General features: G+C 42.0%; 2 protein-coding genes across 8 annotated transcripts in view; both read right to left on the reverse strand.

Moving 5' to 3' along the window:
* Nucleotides 1–292: 292 nt before the first annotated feature.
* Nucleotides 293–20,064, reverse strand: cnnm3 (cyclin and CBS domain divalent metal cation transport mediator 3). 6 transcript variants are annotated; one of them, XM_078428813.1, is made up of 8 exons: nt 18,747–20,064; nt 16,938–17,078; nt 15,736–15,885; nt 13,398–13,567; nt 11,694–11,790; nt 10,310–10,455; nt 8,444–8,579; nt 293–5,664 (listed from the first exon to the last, which is right to left on the reverse strand). In XM_078428813.1, the coding sequence occupies exons 1-8, from the start codon at nt 20,050–20,052 to the stop codon at nt 5,600–5,602; spliced, it is 2,211 nt and encodes a 736-aa protein (XP_078284939.1). In that variant the 5' UTR covers nt 20,053–20,064; the 3' UTR covers nt 293–5,599. The 6 variants fall into 6 exon arrangements, with proteins under 6 accessions (XP_078284939.1, XP_078284943.1, XP_078284938.1 ...); XM_078428817.1 differs by having other exon boundaries at nt 13,398–13,580; nt 15,809–15,888; XM_078428812.1 differs by having other exon boundaries at nt 15,736–15,888.
* A 2,579-nt stretch (nt 20,065–22,643) lies between these two features.
* LOC144610220 (metal transporter CNNM2-like) overlaps nt 22,644–27,829 on the reverse strand; it is a 38,409-nt gene continuing 33,223 nt past the window's right edge. For both annotated transcript variants that reach the window (XM_078428811.1, XM_078428810.1), the window contains one exon: nt 22,644–27,114. In XM_078428811.1, the coding sequence (XP_078284937.1) occupies nt 26,987–27,114 (128 nt within the window). In that variant the 3' untranslated portion in view covers nt 22,644–26,986. The remainder of the gene's footprint in view (nt 27,115–27,829) is intronic.

Here is a 27,829-nt window from a genome sequence, read left to right on the forward strand (position 1 = left end):
TAATTAGAAAGGGGAATATAATTGAATAAGCGCCAATTTCTGTGATTCCTGGAGCCAAGAACTGGATACTGAAATTACCCCAAATTATGAAGAAAAAAGGAAGAAAGATTTTTGACAAATGTCATGACAGAATTCAGCAGCACACTAGGCCCAAAATTAATTTTAAAAGCACCAGAGGAGGAGGATGCAAGGACCAGGAAATAAGATGGGGAAAATTTAACAGGTAATGTAAAAACGAAACAAAAAATAATGAAAACAAAATGATTTTAATAAGTTATAAATTATTTGCAGTCTTTCAGTATTCAGAAAGTAAATTTTCCTCTGTGAAGCAGAGGCCAAGACTGAGGTGCTAAATACAGGAAGACCAAATATTCCTCTTCAGAAAAAATCCTGATCAGGGCACTTTTTTTGTGAATTAGTCTTACTTTTACGGAATCTACTTTTCTGAAATGTATTAATTTCTACAAATATGTTTTCAACCCTCAACTAAAATAAGTGTACTGAGAGTAGACAGAGTTCAGTCAAATTGGTGGTATTAATGTTCATCTATCTAACAATCCATTACCGATCGTTGATAATTCCTTTTGACATTCATTTATGGTTAGTTTCAGCCAAGCTCTCTCCTCAAAACAAGAATTTCACTTTTCCATTCATTATCAAATTTCTTTTTTGTTAATAGCAAATGTGTTCTGCGAAGTAAACCTCAAATCTCCGTAGACCTCACCAGTACAGGAAATGAATGCTCTCCAATACCCCATAAGCAGTCTTTCATGTTGAAAATGTAGCATTAAAAAGATGGATAGACTTATGGAGTCGAGATTGAACTGTCCTTAGTCAGCATGTGCAAGTTGGGCAAAAGGGCCGGCATGGACAACATGGGCTGAGGGCCTGTTTCCATGCTGTATCAGGACCAAGACATAATTGGACAGAGCAATGATAGAAATACATGCTCATTGTGGAAAATTACCTTTCTCCACATACACTGTTCTAACTCACATAGCAATCATTCTCAAAAAAAGAAATTGGCTAAATTATGCAGATATGTGGCCATCTAAACAGCACAGGTAGAAAGTTTACAGTTCATGAGGCATGCAAGGCTTTTGGCATCTAGTTCTTTTGAGATACTGAACTCAAAGACGAGTATAATTTGAGGGAGGGATTCAGGCTACAAGGTGGTTACTCCACAATATATCGCAATTGTTAAAGTGCATTTAAAGGAGCTTTTGTGTTCCAATTTATTAAACTGACCTGCAACCTAATGCAACAGACTTCAACTTATCAGTACAATAAAACACAGTACAGACCCATTTCTCTTTAAATATATATCTGCAATGTCACAATAAAAATGTACATACAAATAACATTTTAATTGCAATGATTAAAAAATATTTACCTGGAATGTAATTTAAAATATGTACCGGAACTTACATGATTTTAATACATTTGCTTGCATATAAAATGTAGACGGGTAAAATAACCCAGAAAATCAATAAATGAAACCTGATGATTACTTCTCAATACAGAAGCTCCTAGAAATATTGAATACAGAGTTTAAAATGACAACAAAATGTAACTTTGGCTGAATTATTGGCACTTACATTTTGCTCTAAACTCTTTGGTAAAACTACAGAATTATCAATTTTATTTTAAAATTATTTCTGTTTTGTGAAAAAAAATGGTAATCTTGAATAGTGTGCTTCTTAGTGTGAGCAAATGAAATCTTAGAGAGAAAAAAAGAGTTAGGTGGAGGTGCCTCCTCATGTTGAGAATTTGCTTTAGACCGAGACAGCCAGGATCCCTTTCTTCACCCAGCAACTTAATTTTCTGCACCATGTCCTTTCTGCATAATGTGGTCACCATCAATTAACTAAACTGACACTTACTGACCCTGTTCCAGTTTCTCATTCCTTGGCAAGGCCATTACCGTAGAGTCAGATCATATCCTCAGCCTCTTCTAAGCACTCAGGCGTTCTAATGGCAGCAGTCAAGAGAAGCAAACCTTGAATGAATTCCCCACTCTGAGGAATTCTCAGAAAACTAAGGCCAAATGCATCAACCATTTTCTATCAACTTTTCCCAAGATCAGACTTCTTAATATAAAAGGACTTTTTTTTTTTAAACCAAAGAAAGGACTTTCTTGCCATGTAGGTCAGCTGACCACGTGGAGCTCTGCAAGCCATTGAAAACACAATCTATCCAGAATTTCAATTCACATTCCGTATGTATCCATAATCTGCAGGAAAGCGCAATAAAAAGGTTAAAGATTAGAGATCACCAGACAGTTTTGGTATGTACAAATAAATCACCTCATTCAGCCATCAGTCTGAAGAAGGGTCTCGACCCAAAACGTCACCCATTCCTTCTCTCCTGAGATGCTGCCTGACCTGCTGAGTTACTCCAGCATTTTGTGAATAAATACCTTCGATTTGTACCAGCATCTGCTGTTATTTTCTTACTCTACATGTAGTTTCTCACGATCACTTTACAGCAAATGAACAAAGTTTAGTTTGTGGACAATTATAGCTCTGCGGAAAACATGCCCCAGGAACAGAGAATGTAGCAGAATAGTAGCTGTGAAACATAAATAACGACAAGTTGTAACCATTCTCTTCATTTAAGAGGTAGTCAGTCTTATTCAAGCATCCATGTTTGCTTGCTCTGAAGGTTATAGTGACCTTGTCATTCTCAACATGGAAGCAACATACCTGTGCAAAAAAAGGAAATACTTGGGTCTCATACAAGTTTTCTGTAAAAGGGATCCAGGTAAATGGGCTAGTCATCTCATCATTCCTAAAGCACTACCTTTCCAGTAAAACTGGAGCTTCAAGTTTTTAATTAAAACATGGCAATTAAAAATAATATCTGTCATTCTCTCTTTCTGGATGAACTCAGCCAGGGACGGAGGGGCAACTAATCATTATGTTCTGGGTAAATCTACAGGAAGAAGACACAGGGCAAATTCAGTTCTCCTCTACACACACGCACAGTGGAGCGGCACTATATCAGAGCCCAAATGAAAGAATTGCCATTAGTGCTAACATGAACCATAACCCTCTTTCACCTGTGAAAATGCCAAAATGGCTGTGTTCTCACGAAAAAAAGACAAAATGCTGGAGTAGCACAATGGGTCAGGCAGCATCACTGGAGAACATGGATAGATGACATTTCGGGTATGGACCCTTCTTCAGACAGGGTTCTCACTTGCTTTTTTCATCCACACTGAACCACACCTACTTCAATCGAACCAACATTTATTTCTGATAAAGAATTGCTGGGATTTGTTTTAATATTGTCAATAGGGAAGTCAAAAGGTCAGCAATTTGTTATAGTTTCCCACAAATTTCCCAAATTCAAAATAGTTGCCAATGACATCTATCTGAAGAAGGGTGCCGATCCAAAACATCACCAATCCATGTTCTCTAGATCTGCTGCCTGCCTCGCTGAGTTACTCCAGCACTTTGTCCTTTTTCATTTACTCCTGTCTTGTTTATCTATTTCTTTTTTTGTTGTTTGATAAATGGCTTCCTAGTCAATTCCAAGCAATTGCAGACATTTTCAACTAGGGCAGTTAGTGATAACCCAACCTTAAATATTCTAAATTCAACCATGGTGTCATTGCAAACATTGCCAGATTTATCGACTTAAATTTCACAATTTGCTCCCGTTTGATCTAAGCATATGGTCTATCAGGATCTTTTGCCTGAGAATCCAGTATGACTTCCAGTGCTAACCAGTAGCACAGTATTTCTTCAGCATCATATTGCAACCCAATAACAAGATAAATCCTAATACGATGAGCTGAGTGCTTCTTCGACTTTTTCCATCATACAGGATAGTTAGCTTCATGAGAATTCTTGTCCGAAAGCATTATAGCGAGTCCTTTCAAAAGCTCGTTGCCAACTGAAAATAGTGCACGAGAACAGCAGGTTATGGATTCAAATCACAAATGATTTGAGCCCGATTATCTAGAATGCCAGTGGTCAGGGTGCTGCAGTCACAGGTAGTCTCTCAGATATGCAGTTAGGGTTAACTGACCAAGTGAAGAAAGGACAGCTAAGTACAAGAGGTGCACAAGATGGACTGTGTGCTAGATCTTGTATGGGATGGGGAGAACAGTGCACCAATAGACCTTATCATATGCTTGATATTACTTGCAGCTTGAGATCTCTATAGCGACCATTTAGAAGTTAAAATCAGATTTCATGGGAATTACTCGGGGCCAAAGACTGCTAAATTACCAAATAAAACCACTGGAATGTGTACTGCGTGGTTAACAGCAAACTTCTTGGGTTTCAAGGAATGTAACATCAAAGCTGCAGGTTTCCTCAAGCCATTGACTCTTTCAGGAGGCAGCGTCCATGTAGTACTCGACTCAAGGGACTATTTTTGTGCGGGCCTCGATGGTGTGCCTCTTACTGCAGAGGACATCACAAAGAACCCTATTCTGTTCTCATTCAAAAGCTACAAATGGCAGGAGGAAACTTTTTAAAACTGGGAACCTTTACTGGTTTATTCCCCCTGCATACCCTGTGGATGCAAAGAGTATATGAGCTCTAAGACCAATACAGATTATGGGGAATCCAGGTCCAAAATAGACCATTAAGACAAATGATCAACAATGCTCTTCATGGTGGGGCAAACTGGAGCGGGCCGAGAGACTTGCTCCTACTTTTAATTGTTATTTACTCAAGTCAATTATATCTCAGCATTGGTGAGATTAACAGGGCTTTAAAAATACATGCAGGCCCTTCTCATCATGTATTGTTTGGTTGCACACCAACTAAAACACATCAGGTACCACCCAGATGTTTCCACATAATCTTGGTTGATATGCCTAGAAGAGTGGATCACCTTTCAGATGAGAAGTTAACCAGAGGCTCTGTCAATCCTTTAAAAGATCACATGGGACCGACAATACTTCCGAGCATCCACACCAGTTTATATCTCAATCTACAGGTTTCCGAAGCACTGCATCAATGCTGCTGCATTTTCCCACTCTGGAACAGTGATGTGACTTCAAATGTAGTTAAATGACTATGAAGCATTTTGGAACCCAAGGCTGTTAATGGCGCTTCTTCCTTCTTAAATGGAGTTACTGTGAGAAGTGAAAAGCTTGCAAGCAATTGGCAAGGAATTCAAAGCATTAACAAATCTAGGTTTTACCATAATATCACCACCGTAACATTAAAAGAAACAACATTTAATTTTGTTATTGCTGTAGTCTTCAAGTAACTGCACAGGAACCCGCAGACCAGGGGTATAAAAGTCAAGATGAATCTTTTTATCCATTATATGCAATTGATTAATATTGATTATAATCTTGGAAGTCTAAAATCACCGATACCAGTTCTATGAGGAATAAGTCACCTTAGTTTTTTAGTATAACACACTCCACTGTCTTTTCACTGCGCACAATATCTACAAAAATAAGTCCTCTTCTTTCTCCATACTCCTGTGTTGTAACAGCAAATGCATGGAGTCTTTCCAACAAAATGGTTGGCACCAGCTCCAGCCAGTGCTAAGACAGTACGTACACAGCTTAATGAAGTCGTGTGGCTTTGGGCAGAGAGAACTCAGCACCCGCTGTTGCTTTCCTTCACTAGACACCAGCATTCCTCTCTGGGCTGTCTTCCTCGCTAGTTTGCGATTTACTTCTGCTAGTGCCTGATGATGATATTGAAGAGGGAAAAAAGTGCATTAAAGTTAATTTCTTTAGTCATCGGAGGCGCACTACCAGGTTGAATGCCACGTGTCTATGACATGCACTCAAAGCCAAAATGCATAAACTTGAGTAAAAGCAAGCAGAAGCCTCCATCAGGTACCCCGCCCATCGAGAATGTGAACAACCATTCCTTCTCTCCTCTCTTGTTTTCACTTCCTGGTCTTCAGAATCAATCTGGCAATGGAAATTGGTATACACCTTTGTGAAGAAAAAATGGAAGACAGCCATGGAAGCAGGTCAAAGAAATGAAGTTTTGTGGTGGTTGATGTACCAGTCTACCATTCAAGTTTGCATTGACTGTTCAAAGCAGAATCAACTGCAGTAAAGAAATGATTACAAGATTACAAATTAAATGACAGCCGACAGTAATTCATTCAACGGGAAGATACTAAAAATCTCAACTGAAGTAACAATTGTTTCCCAGAAGTACCTTACTCACCCAACTGCTCCATCTGATTCAACACCTCTACTTCCTTAGAAGTGTGAGGAGATTTAGCACGTTGCCGAATATTCTATTGAACTTCCAAGTGTACAGTGGAGAACATTCTGACTGGTTCACAAATTAGAGCCTGGTTCACAAATGGAGGCTGCAGAATGTGGTGGACATTGCCATCACGGATACTGACCTCGCCACCATCGAAGGGATCTATAGGAAGTGTTGCCACAAGCAGCTAATATCAAAGATGCACACACCGGTCACATTCTCTTCTCACTGCTACCATCGGGAGGGTACAGGAGCCCAAGAACCATTACATCTGGTTCAAGAACAGCTTCTTCTCAACCAGCAGATTCTTCAACTACCCGGTCCAATCCTAACCACAACCCTACCTCAACCACATCAAACCACTACAGACTTTACACTATTATCATTGTTCTACATACTTTGGTTTTTGTACTATGATCTAGTTCACTCAGAATAACCATCAATTTATTGTATCTCAGGTGATTGCAAAGCTGCAGCAAGAAATAATTCAATTGTTCCAACAAATTATATAACAAATAAATACTCTACACTCGAAGTATATTCCACACATCCATCTCTCTTGCTCTGAAAGGTTCCTTGCCATCAGTCTAAAATCTGCTACCACCTACCTTCTGCTCATTTGTCTCATTCTTGCAGTTAATTGAACAGTGAATATGTTGCAAAGTGACTTCATTGGCTGTAACTTTGGGCTATCCTGAAAGAACTAGGATGGACTGATATAAATGGATTTTTTTGCTTGGTTTTTCCATTCCAGCCAAAATCTGTACATCATTAATAACATCACCCTTCGGACAATACAACTCCTAGCTAAAAAAACAAATCTCCATTTCTTCCTTTTAACTTAAGACTCTGAAGACCATGTTCAACCAATGCAATCTACTCTGCTGCACCTGCAGCCAATGAATGTCTTGGGGTCTCTGCTGCACTAATTCGCACTGTTTTGCACTAATTATGCTGTTCAACCCTCAGCAACTTTAGAGGTGTACCAATTTCTTCTTGGAGTTGTGAAACATTTTGTCAACAAATTCGCTCACATTCTTACTCATTTTCAGTTACATTGCAGCAGTTTTTGTGGATGATGCACACCGTCCATTTTTTGCCTCTTTATATTTTGCTGTATTAAATTTTATCAGTCCTTCTTCCACCACTGATGGATTTTGTTCAACTTACTCCATGCCTCCTTGGAGTCCACTGCAAATCATTTTCATCTTGACCAGTTTGCACTAGATTGAATTCCCTAACCAAAAACATTTGTGCCCCCAATACCGAGCTTGGACCGCAAACTCCCCCAATTGTTCTCTTTAGCCCAATATAGCCACTCTAATAGGTATCAGTTGTTCTGTAGTAACAAGGAACTGCAGATGTTCGTTTATACCAAAGGCAGACAAAATGCTGAAGTAACTCAGTGGGTCAGGCAGCATTGGTAGAGAACATAGTAGATAGATGACGTTTTGGGGCTGAACAGTTTGAAGAAGGGTCCTATCCATGTTCTCTTGAGATGCTGCATGACCCATGAGTTACTCCAGTATTTTGTGTCTTTCTTAGGTACCAGTTATATACCCCCCTACAGTCACCAAAGTTTTACATTCAAATTTCTATAACTCGAGTTGAAGCAATAGGCTTTCGAAGGGAATTTTGACAAGATCACTTGAGGAAAACTGGATCCACGCCATTGATCTGCAGGCCAGTTAGATTATTATTCCTTCAGTTGTCATGGAAACTGGTGAGGCAGTACACTTCCTCAACTGAATCCAAGTCAACAGCTGTTTCTCAAGTCGTTTCCTTCTAATTAATAATTAATTTCATTATTTTTCATAACAGAATGGAAGACCAAAATATCATTGTGGTGGTGACCATTTTTAATAAGAGAACATTAAATGGTTCCTTTGGTATTGCCTTTTCCATGGACTCCACCTTAATTGGGGAAAGTCTTACTTTCATGGTTCTTGGTCTTGTTATTCTCAGTTGAGTGAAGTTGATCTTTAGCCAGTATATGATTTATATCTTTGGTCACAGTCACGGAAAATATGTTTGGGAAAAGACTTCTAATTGTACCCGCTTCTGAACAACCTGGAGAATGTTCTCCACCCAAACACCTCAGTGGCCAGCTTCGGTTTCAACGCCAAGATATTTTAACTTAGTTTTGATTCAACCCCAGCAGATCACAAGAATTTAAAATATCATCGCCAACTGCAACAATCCATTGACAAAACCTGTGCATAAACAACAAAACTCACATGTGGAAGAATTCTGCTTATTGAGCAACTTTGCCTGGCTAGTGGGCATCACCTTCAGTTCAAAGGTCTCTGGTGACGGTGAAGAGTTCTGTATTTTTGACGCCATAAGTGCATTTAAATATTGCAATCGGGTAACCTAAGGAAGAAGTACACACAATGAATCTGAAGCAGCAATAGTTGCAACTCCCCTTTGAACAGCAGCATACAACAAGTGACACAAGCTGGTATATCAGTTAGGCACAATAAACCATTATTGGTCTTAAGGGCATCACAATCACCATCCATCCCATGGCCCGATGACATCTATCACTACAACAGCACTAAATTCCCTTGGCATACTGTTGTAAAAAAATGAAACTGCCACCATTTCCACATTATTCAAGTGGTTTAGTTTAGTTTAGAGATACAGTGCAGAAACAGGCCCTTCGGCCCAATCGGGTCCGTGCTGACCAGCAATCCCCGCACATTAACACCATCCTACCTACACACACTAGGGACAATTTTTACATTTACCAAGCCAATTAACCTACAAACCTGCACGTCTTTGGAGTGTGGGAGGAAACCGAAGATCTCGGAGAAAACTCACGCAGGTCACAGCGAGAACGTACAAACTCCGTACAGACAGCACCCGTAGTCGAGATCAAACCCGGGTCTCTGGTGCTGCAAGTGCTGTAAGGCAGCAACTCTACCACTGCGCCACGACCTTCCTTCAGATGGGAGATTCAAGGTTGTGCTGAACTTATCTTATTCTATCCCCATTCAACGTGCAGGTACTTGCAGTAACAGAGGTCAGGTACACAACATTGGTTTATTATGCCATTCTCAATCCAGTGGTCAACTTTATGCCCTCTTCTATCTTCCAAATGAAGCCACTCAAAGACCAGAGGTTGCACCCAGAACTTTCCTGGTCTACTAGCGACTATCTGGACATTTCCATGATATAAACCAGTGAGCGAGAGACACTCTAATGTTAAGATGAATAAAAGGGACTGACTTATTTCACTGCATTCTTATTGCCAGGACATATGTACTTTATAGATAAATAGAAAAGTTTATTATTGTAGTGTATATCAAGATACTGTGAAAAGCTATGTTTTGCTAGCCATCCAGGCAGATCATACCATACAAGTACAACAGGTAAGGCAAAATATAAATTCTTTATGGAGAAAGAGAGGAGAGTGGGGGACATGGTGTTACAAATACAATGAAAGTGCAGATAAAGAGTGCAAGGGCCACAACAAGGTAAATTGGAATATCATTCATTCATCCTTAGCTTTAAGTTTTATTTTCAAATCTTATCACTGATTTAAGCATGAAAGTAGGCAGCTAATTTACGTGCAGCAAGATGCCATAATCAGAAATACAATGTTACTGTATAATACATTGATGTTAGTTTAGTTTTCAGTATTAGCCCAAAACACTGAAAAGTCCATTGCTCTTCAAAGTAGTAATGTGGGAGTTTTTACAAAGGGCAGTCAATGTAGCAACTCAACTGTGCAGTAATACACAAGCACTCGTATCTCTAGAACAGGACTCAAATCCACACCAACTCAGAAGGCACCACGTCAGAGGGGAATTGTCAGTGCTGTAATACAGGACATTTTTTAAACCTATTTTCACAAATAGCGTAATGAAGTTCACTTCACCTCTCCTCTATCCCTCAAAGTTTTATCAAATATGCAAGAACAACAAACACTGCTGGAATTGCATAACCAATGGGAGAGTATATGAAGGAGAATAACGAAAAATTCCACGAATAGCCAACTCAACATTTTACCTTCTAGGAGATGGCCAACGCCATTATGCGACTCTGACATGTTTGCTCGTTTGAACTAGTTCTTCGTTTTATCCTTACTACAATCTTACCTTTAGAACCTGTAGGTCATTAAGTGCTCTTACAGTGTAGTCAGGGCAGTACATTGATAGGCTTGCATTCTCTCCACTTTCCAACAGGTCTCTGGAGAATGGGTCTCGTTGACTCCACTTATTGTTAGTGGATGGTGATTGGTGAACTATATAAAAAATGAGAGCTAAATGACTAGAGTGCTGCTAATTGCACAGCGCATATATAATTTTAAAAAGACTTAAGTACAGCCTCAATTAACCACTTAAAATTTTGCCTCATTAACTTAACCCTTAAATTATGTGCATCACTCCCACAACTAAAGATAGCCCTGCTCGCACTGTACTCCATGCCAGCATTGGTCAGGTTGCAGTGCTTTCTCTTACACCTAAAGGACACTGCGTAGAAGTGCACCATTGGGGCATTCTGTACTGGTAAATTAAGTGGAACATGAGAAAATGCCACATAATTAGTCCAGTAATGACATTTTCTCTTTTTGCAAATGAATGTTAAGATGCCATGCAATTTGAGTAACTCAGCGAGTCAGGCAGCATCTCTGGAGAACATGGATTAGGAGACAGTTCAGGTCAGGACCCATCTTCAATCAGACTAAAGGATCCCGACCCGAAACGTCCCCAATCCATGTTCTCCAGAGATACTGCCTGAGCCGCTGAATTACTCCAGCAGTTTATGTCCTTTTTTGTAAACCAGCAGTGTAGTTCCTTGTTTCCACAATTATAATGTGCCTGGAGAATGTGCTCTAAACACACAGGAGCAGGTGATGATTCACATCACTGGACATGTCAATCATTCAATTCCCCTACAGTGTGCATTCAAATATTCATAGGGCAGCCTCAGCATGGGTTTGACACAGTACAAAGCGCCCCCCCCCCCTCCCTCAAAATCTCAGTGCTTTAAGTCTAACCTTCTATTACACAAGCCTGGCTAACATCAGAATGATTTTGAATCTTCATTAATTTAGCATCAGTGAATTTAGCACCACTACCATAAAATTATTTCAAAAAGAAAACTCTGCTCAATCAAACTGGAATTGATTTCTGCTCACTTGGTTTCATAACTGTGAAATTCCATTTCTAATACCAGTATAAGTGAAAGAATGTTTTACATCAAAGCCACATACCATTGTAGCCTATACCCTTTCTGTACTGAACCACAGAATTTTTACGGAAAGATTTTAACATCACATAACTTCTAACAACCCATCCTCTTCCCTCTGAAAAAGAACTTCGTAGGATGCCCAAACCAGTGCATGTCAGTAAAGGTGAAGCATAAAGCACTCCCGCTAACTAACCACTCATTGAGATTCCTCTCTCACATATTACCAGTTATTTGAACATTGGCACCCCCCACCTTACTCCAAAATAGAAGCACATATTGAAGTCTTACCGGACGATGGGACAGTTAGTGCAGAGACACCATAGTAAGTGAAGGCTCCATTTTCAAACTTCAGACCCTCCTTGCCAATCTCCACCTCCACGCGTCCCTGCTCATGAAACAAGGTGGTCCACTTTATTATCATGCTTAATACCAGTGCAACATAAAGCAATAGCAACTAGTTTACATGAATAGGCCGCATTTGAATGACAACAAACGTACAAAACTCATGGACAAAAATTAAATTCAAATTATGTTGATTTACCAAGACCACTGCAAAATTAATGCTGCACTGAACAGTCTGTCTGGATTTTAGTACTCAAATATGCAGAGATATAGAGGGTGACACATGCATCTTGCTGCTGCTTCTTCTACTTCTTCTTGGGTATGGCGTGCACAGCCTAAAGTTGTAGGTCAAGGGTAGACATCCAGACCAGGGCAGCATCAGTTGCTGGGTGGATGGCCTTGATGCCACCAAGGAAAAGCCTTAGTGAGCAGTCATTTACCATGTGTGGGATGGTCTGGTCTGGATATCCGCAGTCGCAGGCAGGGTTGTCTGTCATCCCCCACATGTGCATGTGATGGGCTGTTCTTGTTGCGGGAATAGGTGACAACTGCATGCATTTTGCACGTTCCCCACAAGCTGCCACAAACAGGAATATCAAAGCTCATGATCTTAAGCCCCAAGAGCAAGAGAACAATGGCCACTGGAATGCCAAGCTTCTCTTGTCCCTCACATTCAATTTTAAAATTCATGTCAGAAGCATAACACAAACTATTATATTGATCTTCTTGCTTGTATTCTCAAGCTCACCTATTGCTGTAACAACAGCCTCCCATATATCATCTACACCCTCGGCTTTAACATGCAAGCTTGATGCTTCCTCCCTTTCTATCCATAAATCTGATCAAATGTCTTTTAAAGTCCAATTGTATCCTCTTCATCAGCTCCCTCTGGCAGCTAATTCCAAATACAGATTACCTCAGTGAAAAAGTTACAGCCAGAGGTCCCTCAACATTTTCTTCCCTATCACCTTAAGCCTATGCTCTCTGGTTTTAGAATCCTCTACCCTAGAAAAAGACTGATAATTCACTTTATCCATGCCCCTCATGATCTTCTGCACCCCAGACTTCTACGCTCCAAAGAAGAGTCACAGTCTATCCAATCTCTCCCTATAACACAACCCCACCATCCTGATAAATCTCTTCTGCATCCTTTCCAACTTAATTACATCCTTTCTATAGCTGGGAGACTAGAACTGCACAGATTATTCCAAGTATGATCTCACCAATAACTAGAGCATGATGTCCTAACTTTTGCTCTCAATAGCCTTCTCAATAAAAGCAAGTGTGCCAAACGCCCTCCTCATCACCCTGTCCACCCTTCTCACCGCTTTCAGAGATCCGTGCACCTGTACTCCCAGATCTCTGTTCCACCACCCTCTACCATTTACTGTGTCAGTCCTACCCTGGAGACTGCGACATGTCAAAATACACCACTTTACAGTTAAAGTTATAAAAGTTTAAAGTTAATTTTAAAATTCAATTCAACTCGCCATTCCTTGGCTCATCTTCCCAACTTATCTAGATATAATTGAAAGCCTAGAAAGGTACTCGTGAAAGACCCAAATCAGGGTTATCCAAGTGCAAGCAATTTGGTATGAATGTTAGATCTGTGCTTTGCCTTGAAGAGCAGAGAGCAGGAATTAAACCCACCTGTAGCACAAGAATGAAGTAATCAACTGGCTGATTCCGTTGGTATAAGTAGTGCCCTGGAGACAGCTTATCGTTTTCATCAAACTTCACCTCCTGGTTGACGCTGGAATGCTTGAGCAGATGAAGAAGAGCGCTCTCAGAGACCTTCGAGGGGTTGAAGAGCTCCACCTCTGTGAAGACAGCCTGCAGTCATTATAGCGGCGATTTCCAGCTTTATTTGCAGTATTCTAATTAGCGTCACAATTTGGAGTGTCTAATACATTTATACACCAAGCAGCAGGGATTCTTGAAAAAGGAGAGATTCTTTTCTAATTTTAATCACACACAGACAACAAACTTTGGAATATTTCAACAGTTGAGTTTGTGGCATCAAACCGCTCTCCGTTCAGATTTTTTATATCATCCCAGACTATGTCGCTGTCCATTGACCACCATGAACTGGGCCAAAGTAGGTACAGGCAGTTCTGCTATTTGGCAGAATAGTGGTATTCCTATGAAACACATAGCAAATTGCATTATAAATGGGGAATGTTTCAATGGCGAAAAGAGGGTTAGGGGGCTAGAGTGTTTAGACTTTCAATAGAGTTACTTTTCCCCCCACAGAATTTTCAAAAACACAAATCTATTTTGTGACTGCAGGCAAAAAAAAAACAAAAGCTGCATGTTACATTGTTCACTAGAGCATCATGCACAAGCATCAAGGGAAGTAAAGTAGCTTGTTCGTTTCAACGGCCCCTGTGGTGAAACTAGCAGTTGCGTTCTTAAAAGACAACAGCGTTTGATTAATGCGAGGAGGATAGATGGAAACAGTTTATTTCCCCCCTAGAGCCTTTATTTAAAAACCAACACACACACACAGCTTTTAATCTGCTTGTCAAATTACAAAATAACTTTTAAGTGGTTCTTATTCCCGATTGATGTTGAGTTATAAAGAATTCGTCCAGCATAATGACAATAGTTCCCCCCCCCCCCCCCCCCAAGCCATGAACTGTATTATATCAAATTTGTGTGACGGAAACACACGTTATAGCAGGACTCCATTTAGAAGATTGAGGGGGGATCTTATAGAGACTTACAAAATTCTTAAGGGGTTGGACAGGCTAGATGCAGGAAGATTGTTCCTGATGTTGGGGAAGTCTAGAACAAGGGGTCACAGTTTAAGGATAAGGGGGAAGTCTTTTAGGACCGAGATGAGAGTTTTTTTTTCACACAGAGAGTGGTGAATCTGTGGAATTCTCTGCCACAGAAGGTAGTTGAGGCCAGATCATTGGCTATATTTAAGAGGGAGTTAGATGTGGCCCTTGTGGCTAAAGGGATCAGGGGGTATGGAGAGAAGGCAGGTACGGGATACTGAGTTGGATGATCAGCCATGAATGGCGGTGCAGGCTCGAAGGGCCGAATGGCCTACTCCTGCACCTATTTTCTATGTTTCTATCTGCACATTTATTTCTTAAGTTCACTAAAACCAGATCTTCTAATAGGAGTGGAACCAGATAAAACTTTTTAATGCAGTGCAGTTCAGTTCTTGCGAAATGTTTAATTTATCCCCTCTGGCAGCTCCCACAATTCAATCCTGTCCTCATGTGTAACTCACTCCCAGTTTATTGTTCTCTGTTCAAGTTTTGCCAGTACTTGCCTCGGAAATATTGCGGGGCTCCTCTCAGTGTTAAATCCAAGTCAGGTATTCATTTAGAGGCTGCCTAACCAATCCAAGCCACACAGGACACAACAATACCTTGGGATCAGGTTTACCTGCCAAGTTCAGGTTCAGTTCAGGATGATTTGCTCAATACTGCATGTGTTCGTCTGTTCTGGTTAATATTTAGTATTTCATCCAACAGATAAACAGCCTATTTAAGATTGCCACATTTATGGCAACAATCAGGGGTGGCATGAAAAATACTGTAAATACTCAGATCGTGGTCAGGTCTCCATTTTACAAAGTAACTCATTGGATCAGGCAGCATCTCAACAGGACATGGAATAGGCAACATTGCACGTCAGGACCCTTTTTCAGACATCACATCCATGTTCTCTAGAGATGCTGGCGGACTCGTTGAGTTACTCCAGCACTGTGAGCTTTGCTCAACATTTCAGCATCTGCATTTTCTTGCGTCTCCCTCTTAATTTTACACCTGGGCAGACCTGTTGCCTTTGCAACAATACTATACTCTTCTTTAAACCAGATCAAAAGCCTGGCCGTCTGAGAGCTTTCTTGCCCCTTGGTGCCAACTCTTCTCCCTCTTACAATTCATTTTGCAATAAATCCTGTATATTGTTTCATTTTTGGAAGCCAGAGAAAATTCTCTAGCTCCAAGAGAGGTAACTGCCTCCCTACCTCTGGATAAGAAGCGCTGAGTTGCTAATAAAAGCTGAGGTGAAATCTTGACCTTTAGGTCGGTATCAGGCACCTTAAAAAAAGAAAAGTCTTCTTTCTTGCGCTCGATAGGAAAGCTGACAGGAGCAGGGTTTTTTTTCACTTTGATTTCTGCTGCGGAAAAATAAAAATTGGCCAATTATGTTTCTCTCAAGCCCTTGCACTCAAACTTCTACCAGATCTGTACAAGCATCAGACATCAAACAGTACATCATTCATTCTTTTGCAAAGGCAGCAAGCTGGTCTTCCACGTTATAGCAAAAGCAATCGGAACAATAGCCAAGGCTGATTACCTTCCCCCTAAGGACAGAGGCCAGTTGGAGCAGGACCTTTGCACCACCACAGAATGGAAAATCAAATGACTCTCAGACTGGGAACTGTCCGGGGATAATGTACATAACGTGGCATTCACCCTTAGTGCCACATGCGTCTTATCAATATTTAATTTGAACACAATGCCAGGGGCATAGGAAATGGAAAAGAACATGTTTCTCCCAAGAGAAAAAATAAAGCTCTCAGAAGTAGCAGTTAAATAGAGGTTTAAATGTTGTTTGGGCAAGTGTGGAAAAAATGTGGTCCCATACAGACAAGAGTGCAAAGATCAAAAATATAAAATAGTCGGCAGTAAATCAAAAAGGGATTAAGGAAGAAACTCAGAGCATCATTATAAACTGGAACTCCCACCACAAAGGAGTAACTGAGACAGAGCATGAATGCAATTAATAGCAATATATTGACAGTCTTAAGTAACCTAGGAAAGGGCAAGTTGTGCCGAAAGTTGTTTCCACGCTATGACACAATGACCAAGGTTACCTACAGCATAAATAGCGGCAGATATCCTTTAGGCCAAGTCACTAGTTTATGTAATAAAGACATAATTGCTACAAACATTTAGGTCATACAGCACCTTGGAAAAGAGAAAGAGTAAATGTTTCAGTCTCAAGACCCCAAGATCTGAAACATTAACTCTGCTTCTCTTTCCTCAGATACTGTCTGACCTGATGAGTGTTTCCAGCCCTTCCAATTTTTATTTCACAGTTCTAGCATCTGCATATTTTTTAAATTTTTCTTGGATAGTTTGAGTGGTGCAAATGCATGTAATCTTATTGGAGTGAATCTTATTGGATATGGATTTACTGAAATGCCCCAATGTTTAAACTTACCATCATCTGATTCATCGAGGATTTCCGATTTGATGATTTCTTCGATAACATCTCCCAGCGTCACCAAACCCATCACCTCGTAGAAAGGGTCACCATCCCCCTCATTGTTCACTTTCTGGACCATAGCCATGTGTGACTTGCCTCAGAACATAAAACATGTATGGAAAACTGTTATAAAATACTGCAAAAGGTAAAGCTAAACAAAGTTAAAGTGACTGGGGTCAACACGGAGAAAAGTTTAACTTTCTCTATCTCCCTCTTGATATTTTGTTAAAACTATTCAATATCTAGGACCTGGCCATACGTTCTGATCTTGTATATATAAATCAAATGGAAGCATAATGTTCACTTAAGCTATGAATCAGCTACACATTGTTTCAACTTCAATATTTTAACTTTTAAATCAAAACTGCTTTGAAGAAATCATGGAATAATAAGGCTCTTTGGTCACTTAAACCTGCGTCAGTTCTTAGACACAATCCGATTCATCCAAAATGTTATTCACGTTATTCCCTTTATCATGTACCTGCACACTGTGAATGGCTCTATTGTATTTTCTTTCCGCTGACTGGTTAGCATGCAAAAGCTTTTCAATGTACACGTGACAATAAACTAAACCCTACTCTTTCACTACATCATTACGATTACATCAAAAGCATTTATCCAGTTCTCGTGCTGAATGGTTCCACTTGAATTAGGTTGATCTGATTGCCAGTTCACCCTTTACAATGCAAATACACTTCTTGCTCTCCTTGGTTTTATTGTTAATTAGTTATCGAAGAGGCATCAAATCACAGCCTCTTATTTATTACGACCATTGTTTTATTTACATTGGGCCATAAAAAGTTTGCTCTGAGGAGTGTAACCTCAGCTTTTTTCCGCCTCTTTATAGTTTATTTCATTTAATGCTGGCATAATTCTGGTAAACAGCCTCTGTGTTATGCCAAGGTCCTGCATTCGTTATGCAAGACAAAGTTCCAATTGAGGACAAGCGAATGATTTATCTCAAACCAACGATTAACTCCACAGATGCTTTTAACTCCTGACCAGTTTTCAACAAATCATTCAGCACCAACACTCAGTACCCATAGGTTCTCTTACAAACCCTGCCACAATTTTCTAACTTTACTGAAATGCCTCTGAAGTCCTCTGGTTCCAGTTCTTCACTGGTATTGACAGGATATTTTAATTTTTCATTGGACTCAGCCAGGAAAGGGTGCTTAATCCTCAAGTGGAATTCATCACATGGTGTTGGAAGCAATTATTAAAAGATTTGAAGCACTCATTGCCTACCGTGTTAGAAACCTGGCCAATGAAGAATTAATGATGCACGATTAAAAAAAAATAAAGACATGCTGTGAATGCTTAATAAAGTAGCTTCTTAAACTGGTAATCCTACAAAGAAACAGACCAGAATTTTGCCCCTGATTATTGTGATGTTGAGCAAGATAGACCCAGACCTTTAGAAAGGGGAAGTCATAGCAACTCCATACTTCAGGCAGAAATGCTCATTAAATAATCAAAGAAGCGACATTAGGTACCAACATTTTAGAACCACTCCTCTTATCCAAACATAATGTACAATGCCCATGAGGAGTGAATTTATTACTATGAGGACCTGACACAAACACAACCTTCTGATACAGAACAGAATGAAGTATCTGGATGACCTTGAAACTATTTTTTGATACTTAATTAATTGTTGACAATGACTTTTCATAATAAACCAGGACATTGCAATTCATGTTCGTGCGGGAAACTCATTCTTAGCAGAAGAATTTGTCCCCGCTATCACAAACGCATATTCACCTTTCTTAAACTCTTCCAGGACTGCATCCAACTTGGTGTCATTAAACACAAAATGCAAAGGGTGGTTGTAGAATTTGGTGATAGTATTCAAAGGTGTGCAGTCTTCAGGGTCCACCATTGCCAGATCCTTCACATATACTATGTCCACAATGTTGGACTTCTCGTCTTCATACACTGGGATACGCGTATGGCCACACTGCATGATTTCAGACATGGTATTGAAATCTAGAATAGCTCCTGCACTAAGCATGAAACAATCCTTCAGGTTGGTCATGATGTCCTCCACCACTTTAGTCCTCAGTGCTCCTCTACTGAACTCTTCCTTAACAAATTCCCTGTACGGATCGCTAGACCTCAGCATATCCAGGATCTTTTCTCGGATGTAACAGGTGCTGATATCCTGGCGCAAGGCTAAGTCAAGTACCAGGGCCACTGGCAAGGAAATGGGGAAAGTGATGATTATGAAAAGGCAAGTCAGCCAGGAAGTCCTGGAAGCAATGGCAAAACCATAGCGCGAGCAGATGGTATAAGGAAGGATCTCACAAATCAGGAACATTAGAGCTGCACAGACAAATATAGCAGGCAGGATGGCATCAAATGCCAGATAGAATAAGACACCCAGGGCTGAGTTCGCCAAGACACTGCCCAGCACCAGGGAAGAGAGAACCAAATTGCCCCTTTTCCTAATGGGCTCCAGGGACTTTGCACTTCTCTTCTCCCTCTCAGAGCCACAATGGCGGATGATGTGCAACTCCAGAGGGTCCAGCCACAGGACGCTGAGGTGGAGCAGGTTAAAAAGGGCCGAGGACAAAAGCAGGACGGCCAGCAGCAGGATCTGGCCCCACACGGCCAGAATACCCGCGGCGGGCTGGGGCTGGATCTCCAGCCGCGTCTGCCAGTCCCCCAGCGACGTCCACAGCCCCCCGGAGCCCAGGGCGCACAGGTAATACACGCCGGCGGCACTGGCCTGGCCGGCATGGACCCTCACCAACACCGAGCTGTTAGCCCGCTGCTTGTCCTCCGCCACCAGCCGCAGCCACCCGCTCTCCAGGCTGCGGTTGTCGCAGCTCAGGCCGCGGCTGAAGCCCAGCCAAGGCCACACGGCCCGCTCCAGCTCCGAGCCGAAGACCCTCAGGTCGAAGCGGGCCCTGGGACTCGCTTTAATCACTCCGGCGTCCATGTAGACGTGGCCGGCGCCGCTCTCCAGCCTGGTCCCGCGGACCTGGGCCCCCCGTGAGGCCGCCCGACCGAGCGCCAGGCCGCACAGGACGATCAACACCCACAAGCTCCGCGCTCCCGGCGCCATCTTGAAGCTGCCCTCCTCCCTCCCCCCCTGGGTCACGTGACGCGGGCCGGCACCACCAAACCTGCTGGTCGGCCGCGCCCCGCCCCTGCCGCCAGATTGACAGGACATCCACCGAATGGAAACCAAGATCACCGCAACCGCCCAATCGGGCCGAGGGGGGCGGGACATAGACCCCGAGCAAGTGCGGTTGAGAGCGCGCGGTAAACATGTACAATGCTGCCGCTCTTAAAGGGGCGAAGCTGCAGCGCTCAGCTGTACATGAGGGGAACATCACACCTTCTGTTGCTGGAAGGGTTCAGAGGAAGGAAAAAATGCTCCATTAATGCACGACAGTTCCAACTCAATGGTCCTTGTGGCTAAAGGGATCAGGGGGTATGGAGAGAAGGCAGGTACAGGATACTGAGTTGGATGATCAGCCATGATCACATTGAATGGCCTACTCCTGCACCTATTTTCTATGTTTCTAATAGGTGCAGGAGGAGGCCATTCGGCCCTTCGAGCCAGCACCACCATTCAATGTGATCATTCTCAATCAGTACCCCGTTCCTGCCTTCTCCCCATACCCCCTGACTCCGCTATCCTTAAGAGCTCTATCTAACTCTCTCTTGAATGCATTCAGAGGATTGGCCTCCACTGCCTTCTGAGGCAGAGAATTCCACAGATTCACAACTCTCTGACTGAAAACGTTTTTCCTCATCTCCGTTCTAAATGGCCTACCCCTTATTCTTAAAATGTGGCCCCTGGTTCTGGACTCCCCCAACATTGGGAACATGTTTCCTGCCTCTAACGTGTCCAACCCCTTAATAATCTTTTATGTTTCGATAAGATCCCCTCTCATCCTTCTAAATTCCAGTGTATACAAGCCTAGTCGCTCCAGTCTTTCAACAGATGACAGTCCCGCCATTCCGGGAATTAACCTAGTAAACCTACGCTGCACACCCTCAATAGCAAGAATATCCTTCCTCAAATTTGGAGACCAAAACTGCACACAGTACTCCAGGTGCGGTCTTACCAGGGCCCTGTACAACTGCAGAAGGACCTCTATTGCTCATAAACTCATTTATATTAGGTGATTTAACCCCAATCCATGTGCCCCATGATATCCATTGAAGCTGCATACCAAGCATATTCTATGTAGGAAGGAACTGCAGACACTGGTTTACACAGAAGATAGACACAAAGTGCTGGGGTAATAGGCGGCATCTCTGGACAGAAGGAATGGGTGATGTTTTGGGTCGAGACCCTTCTTCAGACCCCGACCCGAACCGTCACCCATTCCTCTCCAGAGATGCTGCCAGACCCGCTGAGTTGCTCCAGCATTTCGGTACCAAACAAATTCTGTTCTCTGGGCATTTTAAAATTGATGTTCTGGAAACAAGCGTATTTTTGTTCACATTTTCATCGTCAAAGTTCTCTGTTCCCGTCCAATCCAGCCAGAAACATTTACAGAGCTACCTCCATTTCCCTTCCTACTCTTGGAATCTTCACCAAGCTCATGGGCTGTATATTTGACAACCCCTTTCCCGTCATTAGCTCCATGTCCCTGTGCTCTTGGAACTCCATAAAGCAAGTGCCTTCAAACTGTCACTTTAGAGTCCAGTCCTTTTGAAAGTCAGAATAGTTTCTACACTTGCCTGAGTGTAGGTACAGTAAGCAATTACCTCTGTGTACAATAAGAACGATTACTTTGTGAGCCATAACGTCCTCTCTCCCTATTCCAAAGTTATATTTTAGGAAATCACATGTGGTGTGCCTCCAACTCCATACAGACTCTGCAGCTAAGATTTCCCTTGGAAAGGGAGATTTCATCCTTGAACCAAATGGTTGCGTTAAACCTCAACCATTGCTTTTCAGTAGCTCGTTTCCTATTAGTCAACAGATATCAGCACCTGAGCAATAGGAAGCCAATGGATTTAGCAGGTGTGGTAAGTGTTGACTCAAAGTTATAACTGAGCTGGGCTATATTCTACAGATGTCAAATAACAGATGAGACTTGATCCATGTAATATCTGGAATGGTTTCAATTAACCAAGGAAAGGCAAGAGGGATTTACCACACTGATCATGTGGCTTTTCTCTGATATATTCCTTCTGCCTGTCCCATGGTGTGAAAATGGGTGAAAGGTAATAATGGCTGAGTCAAATGCAAGCAAATAATAATGGTAACAATGGATAGGGGCTAAATGGGACTAGCCCAGAATGCCAACTTGGTTGGCATGGACAAGCTGGGTCAATTTCCATTGATAAAACCATGAGTACAAGCTCAATGGGTCTTTGTTTGTTTATATGTCTGGAGGCAACCTGAACAATGATTTGAGGTGGAGACCCTCAACAATCAGAAAAATTATGGAAAAAAACCTAATTTCTTCCACATCTTGAATGGTTTTCAGTATGCATCATCAATGTGGCAATCAGTGGACTCAATAGCCAAAACATTTACATGCAATAGAAAAGCCAGTCAGAAGGAGCTCAATAGATGCAGTTTCCAAAAGGGGGTTGAGGGTTCAGCAGTAGAAGTGGAGACCAGAATATTCTACATAAGTCTTTCACATTGCAAAAGCCTTTGCATAGAGAAAACATTTTAAAATATCCAAAGATTAAAATCCTTTTTAATTGAGAAATATATAATACACTCACAACACAAATTTTTACCTCATTTAGCAGAAATTGCATTACCCACAAATTCTCATAGCATGCATATACCACGAGAATAAGAAAACTAGATTAACACTCCCCGCTTACAAAAACTCTAACATGTTTCAGATCAAAAACTTTGACACATCTCTTTGGAAGTAGACAAAAAAAAGACTTGCTAATCTCAGAAACAAATTGAGTTTCCATTGGCAAAGTGTGCAATAAACCAGTCAGAGGAATATGCTTAACATCTATTAAAAATGGCAGAAAGTGCACAACCCAAAAACAGGGAATCGTTCAAGTCAATGCAATGGAATTGTACATAATGGTTCAGCATTTTGTGTGGAAAAAAAAACCATTTAAAAAGACAGAATACATCAATGCAAACAGTCCATGAAACGAGAAAAATCACAAAAATGTACAAATTAAAGCCTCATTACAAAATAAATATTACACCTAGCACCACCCATTGAGGATCAACTAGGTTTCTTAATTCAACTGTCTCCTGAATACGTGGAACCAGAGGAATGTTACCCGGAAAGAAGTCAGGAAGTTGGATTGGAAGTGCATCGGTACCTGGATTACATTCAAGATTGCTAGTGTTTTGCACACACATGGACCTTTTCTCGATTCTCGAAGTAGCCAAGAGATGAAAACTGCACATCTCCCTTTTTCGGCACAGAAATGTGGGCCAAAGGGCCTGTTCCTGTGCTGTACTGTTCTATGTTCCTCCTTTGCTCTCTCCACCCTTCATTGGCCAATATAGTTATCAAAGTTTGTTTATTGCAAGTGTCCAAAACATTTACTTTAGTATATAGCTTTATTTATATATAGATATAAAAGGAAATCTAAAAACTATTCTTTGAAAAATGATTGCCCTTTCTTAGTGCACACTTTATTCTGCAACATTTTCATCCTTTGCCCCACCACTCCCAGTTGATGAGGAAGAACAATTTTTAAAGCTTTGTAACCTCAACAGGACATTAAACTAAGGCAAGGACCCAAGTGGGGGTAAGATTTGATGGGATTCAATGGAAATAAATAAGAAAACTCGATTTCATGGCATGTGTTTGAGGGAGCCATTCTATTTATAAGCCACAAATATTTTATTTGTAAAAAAGAGCTCCCTTTAACCTTGCAGGTTTTGACTCGTCCGCTAGGTGGAGGGTCTTATGCATGTCTGATAGAGGGCAACTTTACGACAGCCCACTTTAGGCTATGACCTCAGTGGGCATTACAGCCATACCCAACCCTGTCCCCACCTAATGTTGCTTGCAAGCACTTTGGTTGCTAAGACCGACAGTTAAACTGGTAGAAAGAATCCCACTTATGAGTTTCCCAAACAGAACCACCAGGTTCATGGCAGTCAACATGACGAAGTATGAGGATGCAAGAAAAGACATCAGACCAGAATAAGACCCCCTCCCCCCTCTTAAATCATCACATATAATAACAAGTTTGTTCTGTTAAGGGGCCAACCTTACCCATTCTCAATTTAACTGGTAAAAGGAGTGGCTTACAGACTGGCCAACACAATTGCTCAAGTGAGTTGTCTTGGTCAGTATTCTGCAACCAAATACTAAACAGTTAAAACTTCATCCCCAAGAATACAAATGTTTCATCAAAAAGTCAGCCTGGAGCGCAAACTGGAAGACATGAGGAAACCTGAAAAGTTTAGTGTAAATAAATCAATAGCAATGATTATTCTGCAAGTCATTCCTGAGAATATGTTGACAAGACTTTACATTAGTCAGAGAAGTCATGACTTGCAAAACTGACCGGTGTATTTGTGTTCATTTATATCTTAACGATGCCTGAAAATAAAAAGCCATCCTGCAATCGGCACTGCGTACCGAACCACAGCTGAGAGCCAGAGAGAGAGAGAGAACGAGGGGGGAGAGGGGGAGTGGTGCACGTAAGTTAAATTGTCTTACAATTGTCTTACAAGTGTTGCCTCAAACCAGCAATTTCATTCTGACCCAAAATGACGCCTGTCCATTCCCTCCACAGATTCTGCCTGATCCACTGAGTTCCTCCAGCACTTTGTGGTTTGCAAAAGATTTCAGCATCAGCTTCCTCATGTGTCAGCAATTTAATTTACACCAGAACACTGTACTCTGGAAATAAACCGTAAATGTACCATGCTTACGGTAATAACAAAAATGCCCCAAACGATTTAATATTTTTCAGACAGCCAGGAAATGTTACTACATATACACTCTTCTCCCCCCCCCCCCCCTTCAGAATATTACTGAAAACATTTGCTTCTTCCGAATGTTCAGCTTAAAATGAGGGCAGTTTCTTTAAAGATGCCTTTACGTAGGATGCACATTATGCGCAGTCTTGGGACTTTCTCAGAAAAGTGTTGAATTCATTTTCCGATCTGTAGTGATGGATTCTTAGGCAGAAAGCAGCTTTGGTGTTGGGTTTGAGTCAGAAGCACAGGGTGTCCTCAAGGTGGTCATGACTGGCATGCACCTGGACACACGGGGAGTACAAGAAAACACAGGCTTGTCTGTGCCTCCCTGAAACAAGCCATTTTTAAAGAGTCAAACACGTATGACTTCATTTTGATAGCTGCTGAGAGTGCACGGATCCGGTCAATACTTCAAAATCCACAGGAGGAAAAAACACCAAATCCAAGAGATGAATTGGTCCAGTGTCACCCAGAGGTTACTACATTGTACCGTCAACCATTAAAACAAATTTATAAAATTTCACCTCGATTTTCACCCCCATACAGCTAGCCAAGGGACTTTAGTATAACTTAGAGATACAGCGTGGAAACAGGCCTTCAGCCCAACAGGTCTGCGCCGACCAGCGATCACCCATTCACACTAGTTCTATCCTACACACTGCGGAGAATTTACAGAAGCCAATTAACTTACAAACCTGTATGTCTCTGGAATGTAGGAGGAAACAGGAGCAGCCGGACAAAACCCACATGGTCACAGGGGAAACGTGCAAAACCTCACACAGACAGCACCCGTAGTCAGGATTGAACCAGGTTCTCTGGCGCAGTGAGGCAGCAACTCTACCTCTGCACTACTTTCCTAATACTGCCCTAATACCTATTAATGGAATAAAATTAACCAGGGAATAACTGGTTCAATTGTCAGTGAGGTTGAATTTTGAATTTCACGTGGGGGAAGTATGGGATAGGGGTGTAGATCAGATGAAGATCTGGAACAATGAATGGGATTTTTGCAATCTGCTAACTAGGCTCCGGTGGGCAAATGAGAGAAGTCCTCGGTCAGCTTTGCTAATACTTTGCTGTACAGACAAGTGCAGATGAAGGACCATGTTATCTGTAACCCTGGCCGGAAGCTGATCAGAAATTCTGATCAACCTAAGGAGGGAAGTTGGCAATATTGGACCATACAAGGCATTGCCCCAGGGTTATATGAAAATGAGGGAGAGGAAGGGAACAGACCAGGAGGCGAGGGAGGGAACAGGCTAGGAGGTGAACGTCAAGGAAGGAGTAAAGAAGTGTGTCAGGATGGGGAAAATCAGGGAAAGAGACAAACATCAGGGATGGGAGGGGGAGGGGAGTTAAGTGCCGGGGGGGGGGTTTGGGGAAGGAGGTGTGCAATAGTGAGGAAGGGGGAAGCAGAGAAAGCTTGGGGGAGAAGGGGAGGAAGGAAGAAAGTATTAAGGAGGAGGGAGTGTTGAGGAGGAGGGGGGAAAGGGAGCACAGAAGTTGTTCTGGGGTGAGAACAGACATCCTGCAGTTGCCATCACGACCGAACAGAGGTAAGAACAGTTGACAATGAGCTGGGAATCCTGGGAAGGCTTCTGAACTTTAACCCCAGGCACCACTTAACGTGGCGGCCAGCAGGCCTGGGCCCTGGACATCTGGACGGTGTTCACGGCAGACAATGGCGAGCGCAAGGCCTCGACATCCATCTCATCAGCAGAAAGGAAGAAAAGGCCATCGGAGGATCACTTCTTTGGCAAGGAATCACTTCTTTGGAGATCAAACCTTATCTCAACTTTCTTCTGCACGGTTTCCAAAGCCGAACGCCCCCACCACCCACCCACCGTAGCTGGTTAGATAAACACAAAGCAGCACTCCTCTCGTTCCACACTCTCCGGAGAACAGCACAAGGTACGGATGCACCCATCTGGTTCCACATGGTTCTTCTCTTTGCCCTCAAACAGTATTGAAGTTGCATCGTGACCTGTTTTTAATGCCCAATGTGAAGTGCCAGACCTTGGAGGGAGGTCAAATATTGTTGTCTATTGAAGTGTGATTAGATTTACGGTTCGAAGAGTTCTGCTCATTCAGCAGGTTTGTGGTCTCATCCATTATACTCTGGGTTTTGTCCGATGCACTCATGTCTATTTTTGTGTGCAGATTCTCTGGGGATTGCGGGATGCTGTCCAGTTTTGAAGCCAGAAGTCCATTTTGATATTGCTGCCATGTGATCTGTTAAAATAAAAGGAAGAGGAGTGAGGAGAAATGAAAAGAATGGAATAAAAATAGGGAAGTAACAACAGCTTTTAGTTTCATTTAGTTTAGAGATATAGCGTGGAAACAGGCCCTTTGGCCCACCGGGTTCGCGACGACCATCGATCCCTGCATATTAACACTATCCTACACACACTAGAGACAATTTTTACATTTACCATGCCAATTAACCTACAAACCTGTACGTCTTTGGAGTGTGCGAGAAAACCGAAGATCTTGGAGAAAACCCACGCAAGTCACGGGGAGAACGTACAAACTCCGTACAGACAGCACCCATGGTCGGGATCGAACCTGGGTCTCCGGCGCTGCATTCGCTGAAAGGCAGCAACTCTACCGCTGTGCCACCGTGCCGCTCCGCTTTGATACAGCCTCTTTTAAACCACCAAATACCCTAAAGGGCTTTACTGCCAATAAAATGTGATCTATCCCCAGTCTGAATCTATAAGATGGGGCAACAGCCAATGACAGTCATGGAGTCACACAGCACGGAAACAAGCCCTTCGGTCTGACTCGTCCATACCACCCAGGACACCACATCTTTGCCTGCATTTGTCCCACATCCCTCTAAACCTTTTCTATCTATATACCTGTCCAAGAGTCTTTAGATGCTGTTACAGTAGCTGCCACACTACCTCCTCTGACAGCTCATCCCATAAACCCACCACAGTCTGAA

The sequence above is a fragment of the Rhinoraja longicauda genome, chromosome 36 (assembly GCF_053455715.1).
Source record: "Rhinoraja longicauda isolate Sanriku21f chromosome 36, sRhiLon1.1, whole genome shotgun sequence".
In the NCBI taxonomy this organism is placed as follows: domain Eukaryota; kingdom Metazoa; phylum Chordata; class Chondrichthyes; order Rajiformes; family Arhynchobatidae; genus Rhinoraja; species Rhinoraja longicauda.